Raw genomic sequence first — 8,201 nt, 5'->3', positions numbered from 1 at the left:
ATCGATCGATGTATCGGTCGTTCAGTTTTGCGAATACCAGGCAGGCAAGTGCCGGTACGAGGTCGACGTGGCCTGGATTAAACTAGATGATCGCAATCTTGGCTCAGGTAGGCTCACATGCATGCACGGTGATCTCATCGCAAAGTTGTTGATAACATGCTTTTTTTCCTTGGCTTCTATAAAAACCATCGAAAACTATTTGACTGGCATCGATCAATAACCAAACACTTGCATGTAATCGCTTCGCGGGCTTAATTAATCATACGTTCCCTTTGACTTTCCTACTATGCTACCGAAACGTGCGAGGAAATGTGCGCATGGAAAAGTCAAGCCGATCGAGCTAGGACACACCGGGATGCAGCATCAGCTCCAGGAAGGTGACGAAGATTTGTCAATGTGCGGTACAGATCTCCTGCGATCTTGCCAGTTCTCAAGATGAATTGCCCACATTATTAATCGGGAACTAAAGAATTAAACGGTCAGACTTTGATGCTGTGGACACCTGCAGGTGCCCGTCGTCAGCTGTCCAGACTTCAAAGTACCTCTGAATATTCCGCAAAGCCAAAGCCCTGGCCTCTCAAGGACGGTTAAAGGTATTGCTACTGAAGATGAAGATACAACAGATGAGGGCAGTGGCCGCAGAGCCCTTCACGTCATGATCTTTCGTGGGATGGGCCAGCGAATTAAGTTGAATAAATGGAGATCGATGTGCCGGCCGGCGTTGTGCAGCTAATTAAGCTAAGCCGTACCTACCCGCCCGCCACCTCTCGGAAAGGTGATCAAAGAAGGCCTTGTTAATTTCTTCCGGTTTAATGCATGCTTCGCCGTGGAAACCTGGCCGGCGCGCGGCGCCGCACAGTCGTCGGTCGTCACCTTAGATGACGAAACAAAGGATGGCCATGGCAGCAAGGAAGGCCACGTACGGCTTCTTTTCCTTCCGGTGAAGCCGCCCAACCATCCCCGAAGGGGTTCCTGCCGAACACCCTGTTCTGTTCTGGAAAAGGTCGAGCCGGTTTTTACCTGAACTTCATGCTCGCCGGACATTGGCGTGGGGCATCCTTTTGGAACAAGTGAACGTCATTAAAAAAAAATCAAACGAGAACGTGATTAAATTGCGTGGTTAGCTAGCTAGCTAGCTAGCTACGTGCAGCCCCACCCCCCCTACGTACAGCCCCACCCCCAACTACATAAGCGGCACTATAATCCAGTACCACCAAAATACTGCCACTGTAATACTTTGTACAGTAGAACATTTTTGTGTTTATTTACGATAGGGCACATAGGCCAGTTCTTTTCGGCTTCCTGGACCGGCTTCTCTGAGAAGCTGTCCTCACCTAGCTTCCTGGAGAAGCCGCCACCTAAATTTGATTGGTCTACCAAACTAGTTTGGCCTAAAGTATTTTAGAGATCTAGCTAAATATGTGATGCAGCTTCTCCAGGAAGCTAGGTGAGGGCAGCTTCTAGGAGAAGCCGGTCCTAGAAGCCGAAAAGAACGCAGCCATAGTCGGTTTACTTTGGAAAAAGTATATTTTTAGTCCCCAATTCTTAGTCCTTCAAATGTCAACACACCCTCTAATTTTGAACCCTTCTATACTAAGAACAGGTTTGTGGATCATGTGGTGAACTGGTGATGTTTTCAAACACGTGGTAGTCCAGACAACATTAAAGTTTTCAGACACCTCCAAGGACAGATCAATACAAACAGCCACAAACAGGTATTGGGTGTTACCTCTCATCAAGGGCCCGAAACATGTATAAATTTGTGTTCTCTAGGTGTTACCATCGGTGATCTTTGGCCATGTGTTACCCCGAATAAAAAATTTCTAGTACGAAATACCGACATAATGAATAGGAATCATAAATACTTTGAAAAAACATAGAATTTTGTAAAACTTAAATGGTTTATTTTCTGTATTTTAGTTTATCATTATTAAATTACATTTATTTGATAAAGTTTCTGGTATGTTTTAAAGTTTCATGTTTTTTCTACATTTTAGCTTCAAATTTTATGTTTATCTTTTTTATGGAAATCTTCATTTTAAATAAACCACATGTGAGAAACTATCATCCTTAAAAAAAAATTAAAACAAAATGTACACGTTTTTTACACTAGCAACCAATAATTTGTTGTATTGGAGTTGAGCAACTAATCTTACACTTGGCGCCTTTCAAGTGACCAATCCCTTTTCTTGGCGAGGTATCCGGTGAAAACCACCTCTACGATGCAAACTGCGAAAACTCCATCGAAAAAAGATCAAAAAATTCTCAAAAAAAATCACATAGTGATGTTTTATATATGTATTAAATTTCAAGTCCAAACTCAATCTCGTTTGGTAGCAGCGAAAAAGACAAATTCTGCATGAATGGTGATTTTTCAGTGTTTGGCACTATTCATTGTAAATTTCTCTTTTTAATTTCTCCCAAATTCTTTCGATTTTGAACTTGAAATTCTGCAGGTTTGTAGAACATCACAGTCCCAACATATGGTATTTTTTTAGAATTTTTTTGAAACTTCTAAACGTGGTTTTTATGGAGTTTGCACCGAATGAGGGTTTTCACCGGATACTTCGCCCCTTTTCTTTTGCTTGTGCACAAAATGATTGAATCACATTGGCTATTTGTATGCTTTTTTCTCGGTCAATCCATTTGAAATAAACTATTTACATCGTATACACGTAGTTAAATGAGTTGTTAAAATATAATTTTCCTTTCCTGTCATGCTTTTGTACCTTTTCGAAGACTCTAAACGAAAAGTATTTGTTAATTCATAAATAAAACCGAGCAAAACAACTACAAATTTCAAAAAACCATGAAATTTGATAATACTTAAAAGGTTTATTTTCTTATTGTTATTTTATTATTATTACAATTCCAATATATGTAATATGTTTTCTATTATATTCTGTTGACTTCCTTTCATGTTATTTTCTCTACATTTTCCCCTTCATCGTTTCTCTTTTGAAGTTTATATTTCCGTATGGAAGTCTTCATTTTAAAGAAACCATGTGAACGAAACTGGCAACATGTCATCGTTAAAAATTGGGTTTTAAGTAACCAAATCTACAAGCTTCACACATTTTAGAGACCAACATATTCTTGTATTACAATTGAGGAACCAATCTTAGACTACGACACCAACCAAGGGACCCCTTTTCTTTGTTTGTGCTCAAAATGATTGAATCATATTGGTTGGTTGTATATTTTTTTATCCATCAGTCCTTTCGAAAAAACTATATATTCTACACAGGTAGTTAGATTTGAGCGGTGGCTATAGTCAAATTAAGTTTTTCTTTTTGAGGGAAAAACTATAGGGGGACCATTGAAGTATAGTTGTGAGCACCAAGATTTGAACCCTAGTGGATGGAGTCATGCACCCACAACTCCACCACCACCACACCAAGAGGTGTTTCTCTATAGTCAAATTAAGTTGTTGGAATATAGTTTTTCTTTCCTTCCCCGCTTACATACTTTGTTCGGAGCCTCAAAACATAAAGTCTTTGTTCATCTATAAAGAAAATCAACTCGATCCGGTTTATGAGAAAATCTCAAAAACTTTGCAAAGCTCGACTAACTAGAGGGGGCCTACTATAAATCCTCACAAACTGTAAGCTACTTAGCTAGGAGTATTGCCAAGTGGTAACATAACAAACACGCCGCTCCAACACAAATAAGGTGTGTAGCAGTTTGTAGATAGTGTAAGGACATCTTTTTTGTGCATGCTATTGCTAACATGTCCAGTTTAAAATTGGTACTTCTGGGTGTCCTTATCATTTTTTTTTGCTTACCTTTGCCCCTGGGTATGTGCACGGTGGTGCGACGTCGGTTATTGTCGTATCTTTGCCAGATATGGATGAACTAATTATCGATGCCTGGTAGCCAGTGGGCTGGCATGTGGAAAGTATGATTTTATACCGTAGATTTTTCTTGTTGGAGTATATCGCGGTATTAATTATATTCATTGCGTTTGCGTAATTGATTTTGTCGGATGTACAACCAACTATTGGCAAGCATTAAAGAAAATTATTGTACGGAGAGGCAACACGATCAAAATGTGATCTAAGCAAGACGAATCGCGCATCGGTATACTCTTGCTGGATTCCGTGCTCACCAGAGCGAATAAGTTGTTTTCGAACTCCTTACGATTCTTCTTCAGATATAAATTGGTCAATTAAAAGTAAAGATCAATGTAGCGTATCATTTTGTATGCATATTTCCATTCCTTACGTACTTAACATTCCTGTGTTAATTACTCTTGTGCAAAAGATGATCTTATCACGTGAACCAAGTGCAACATAGATGGTAATACTCGTTAGGGAGGAGTATACAGGAAGGAAGTGTGATATAGTATGATCCTTAGGATTTGTTTGATTGCAGGAATTCAAAAGCATCCAAAAGATGACCTTGTTGTCATCTGAACAAAAGCTTCGAAGTTTCTTCGTTTTGTGCCCCGACAATCTAAACCTTTTCTTTCCGATACGTTTCAGTCTGTAGTACTATGTGCCAAGACAGGTGCCGCTCATCAACACCTCGCTGCATGTCTGGTGTTCATCGTGAACTGTACCTTTTATCTCTGTCGCGGGCGTCCTAGCTGGATCTCTGCTCCATGGGCCAGCCGAGCAATTCCCTCGCCTTCCTTCCGGGGCCACCGGAAAAATTCAGGAGCGGCCCAGCCGGTTATAAATAGCGACCGTCAACTCCAGCCCCCATCACCCCCCACCACACCGCACAGACAGACCAAGCCGGCTGCCTCTTTGCTGCGAACAGCAAACCAGAGCAGGCCCGGCACAGGCACTTGGCTCGTGCGCACGGGTAATAGACCACCCACCCCGGGGACTGGCAGGGCAGGAAACCATGGCGACGTGCCACTGCTCTGAGCCGGCGCAATGCCTCCACCGGCCCTTGCTGACGCCGGCGCCAGGATACCCAAGGCTGCACGACCGCAAGAAGACGGCGGCTGCCGGTGGCGGCGGCGGCGTCGTGGGCGAGGTGGCGTCCATCCTCCGGCTGACGGGGCCAATGGTCGGCGCGGGGATCCTCCTCTACCTGCGCTCCCTCGTGTCCATGGTCTTCCTGGGCCGCCTCGGGCAGCTCCCGCTCGCCGGCGGCTCCCTCGCGCTCGGCTTCGCCAACATCACGGGCTACTCCGTGCTCTCCGGCCTCGCCGGCGGCATGGACCCCGTCTGCGGCCAGGCGTTCGGCGCGGGCCGGACGGACCTCCTCCGCGCCGCGCTCCGGCGCACCGTGGCGCTCCTCCTGGCCGCGTCCGTGCCCATCAGCGCGCTCTGGCTCGCCATGCGCCGCGTGCTCGTGGCCACGGGCCAGGACGCGGACATCGCCTCCGTGGCGTACGCCTACATCCTCTGCTCGCTCCCCGATCTCGTCGTGCAGTCCTTCCTCCACCCGCTCCGCATCTACCTGCGCGCGCAGTCCGTCACGCTGCCGCTCACCTACGCTGCCGCGGCAGCCGTGCTCCTCCACGTGCCCATCAACTTCGTCCTCGTCGACGTCCTCGGGCTCGGCATCCGGGGCGTCGCGCTGGGCGCCGTCTGCACCAACCTCAACTTCCTCCTTTTCCTCGTGGCGTACGTGTGCGTCTTCGGAATGTACGGCGGCGAGGACAGCGACAAGAAAGCTGCTACGCCGGTCGAGGAGGAGGAGGGCGCGAGGGAGTGGTGGAGCCTGGTGAGGCTGTCCGTGCACAGCTGCATGTCCGTGTGCTTGGAGTGGTGGTGGTACGAGATCATGGTGCTCCTCTGCGGCGTGCTCGCCGACCCGAAGGCGGCGGTGGCGGCCATGGGCGTGCTGATCCAGACCACTTCGCTCATATACATCTTCCCGCACTCGCTCGGCTGCGCGGTGTCCACGCGGGTCGGCAACGAGCTCGGCGCGGGGCGTCCGGAGCGGGCGCGCCTCGTGGCGCGCGTGGGGCTCTGTCTCGGCGCGGGGCTCGGCCTCGTGGCGTGCGCGTTCGCGGTGTCCGTGCGCGGCGTGTGGGCGCGGACGTTCACAACGGACGACGCCATCCTGAAGCTCACGGCCGCCGCGCTGCCATTGCTGGGCCTGGCCGAGCTGGGCAACTGCCCGCAGACGACGGGGTGCGGCGTGCTCCGCGGGAGCGCGCGGCCGGAGAAGGCCGCGAAGATCAACGTGTCGGCCTTCTACGGCGTCGGGATGCCCGTGGCGCTGGCGCTGGCGTTCCGCCCCGCGCGGCTCGACTTCCGCGGGATGTGGGGCGGCATGCTCGCGGCCCAGCTCGTCTGCGCGGCGCTCATGCTGCGCGCCGTGCTCGGCACGGACTGGGACGAGCAGACGGAGCGCGCGCGCGAGCTCACTGGCGGCGGCATTGTCGACGACAAGCAGCATGCAGAAGTGGCCAAAGGGGGTGCCGACAACGCATTGTTCGTGGTGGTAGCCGATTGTGTGTAGTAGCGGGCGATGGAGCGAGTCTCGATTCTTGGATCATATTGAGTCCTTGATTGATTCTTTTAGCTATAGGATTTTATTTTTCTTCTCTAGTTCTGTAATTTTACTGAACTTTATTCTGCGGGATTCTGGCAATGATAAGCTGCAATCTCCTTACATTTTAGCTTCTTTTTGTCCTCTTTGAGTTGAGGGTGGTTTACAGTGAAGATAGTGGCCGGTGTACAAATGCAGCCACTAGACACTGTTGCCTTCAGATTTGATAACAATGCCAAACAATATTTTTTCCCCTTTCGACACAAGGTGATTTATTGGCCTGACTGTGCTGATCTCTAACAGTGGAACCAACTTTCCTTAATCTTAAGATTTCATTACTAATGGAGCCGAACGATTTGGCTTTTGTTAACTGCCATGTGCGAAAAGGTTTTTCGGGGGTGGGGGTGACATAAGTTGAGTACTGACCTTTGTCTCAGCCTATTTATCTTGGTGAGGCGCTGTGTCCCTAACAGTGGAAACCAAGCCACATTGCTTCTCTGTCTGACACCTTCTTTCGTTAGGAATTCTCCCTTTTTTTGGACAATGCTGTTCCCTTTATACATGGCTTACATTCTCCTTATTGATCCGTACCGCTGTACAGATAATTTCCCATATTTGTAATTTTCAAAGGGCAATTCCAAATATGCACTGTGGAGTCATGACTTTTCTTCCTGGCGCCTGACGTGCACGGACTACAATTAGCATCAAGTGCCAGTTTTCAAAGTGTAGTTTTCAGGAGTTCTGGGAACCAGTAGTGGGAATATATATTACTCCATCACTACCAGTACAGACTACCGAGAGACGGTTCTACACTTGATCTGCACTAAATCCTTGGAACTAAAAGATTTGTCCCCCCTCTGCTGGTAAAAGATTGGTAGATGCACTTGTAAATCCGGGTCGACATTTTTATACTTGAATGCACGTACGATCTCGAATGGGGTGGTCAATTCCAATTCCTGAAACCAACTCTAGAGTCTAGACCTATTTTGTACTAGAAAAATGTGTATGGATAAAGACTTTTTTCTTCATACAGTAAAAACAATCTAGTAGCTCTCTATTTATATTCAATAATTAAAGACATCATAAATGAAATAAAAAACTGAATGACAATAAAGGTTTCAAATAATCCAAAAGTCACACCATAAAACTTTGAAGTCAACATCTCTAGCTATGTCAATTGTATCTCTATCGATGTAACCGCAAAAGACCGAACTTGCACAAACTGAAATAACCACATAGGTAGTCTTAAAGAGCCACCCACCCGAATAGGTGAGAATCTGGTATCGCTTAACTCACCATGGACGGGGGCACACCTCTTACAACATAGGTTGACCAAAATCACAAAAACATGTGCCATGAGATCCACTAGCTCGATGGAGTAGACCATTCGAGCTAAACTTCTTCATTTGTAAAATGGTTTTGCTAGTTCTTGGACGATTGTGAAATAACCATGTCTAAGTTGACGCTAACAACTGTCCGGTTCATGCAAGATTCATACAAGTAGAAAGGATAAAAGAATTCTTAATTGGATGACTGTGATTGTCGACTGAAAAATTAACTATTTCTAAGTCAATTGAAAAGCATACACTCATTTTTTTAAATGGGATGCTCTTAGAAATCACTGGCATGCACTTTTTTTGGAGAGGAATTGATATGCTCGTAAGTTACATTTTTTGTTTTCAAAAATAAGGATTCTTCTGCCCTCTACATCAACAGATGCACACTGTCACGTGTAAAATAACAGA

The 8,201-nt window shown here is 46.4% G+C and overlaps 1 protein-coding gene across 1 annotated transcript; it reads left to right on the top strand.

Moving 5' to 3' along the window:
- The first annotated feature begins 4,718 nt into the window (after positions 1-4,718).
- On the top strand, positions 4,719-6,717 carry LOC100832071 (protein DETOXIFICATION 49). Its single transcript, XM_003576703.4, has one exon. It carries the CDS (start codon positions 4,852-4,854, stop codon positions 6,424-6,426), a length of 1,575 nt encoding a protein of 524 aa, XP_003576751.1. The 5' UTR covers positions 4,719-4,851; the 3' UTR covers positions 6,427-6,717.
- Positions 6,718-8,201: the final 1,484 nt, after the last annotated feature.

This window comes from Brachypodium distachyon, chromosome 4, assembly GCF_000005505.3.
Source record: "Brachypodium distachyon strain Bd21 chromosome 4, Brachypodium_distachyon_v3.0, whole genome shotgun sequence".
Lineage (NCBI taxonomy): Eukaryota > Viridiplantae > Streptophyta > Magnoliopsida > Poales > Poaceae > Brachypodium > Brachypodium distachyon.
The sequence above is the reverse complement of the archived record's forward strand: the minus strand, read 5'-3'. Positions and strand labels throughout refer to the sequence as shown.

Bases quoted from the DNA above. Each gene is read 5' to 3' on its own strand.
- LOC100832071 (XM_003576703.4), top strand. From the start codon at position 4,852: ATGGCGACGTGCCACTGCTCTGAGCCGGCGCAATGCCTCCACCGGCCC.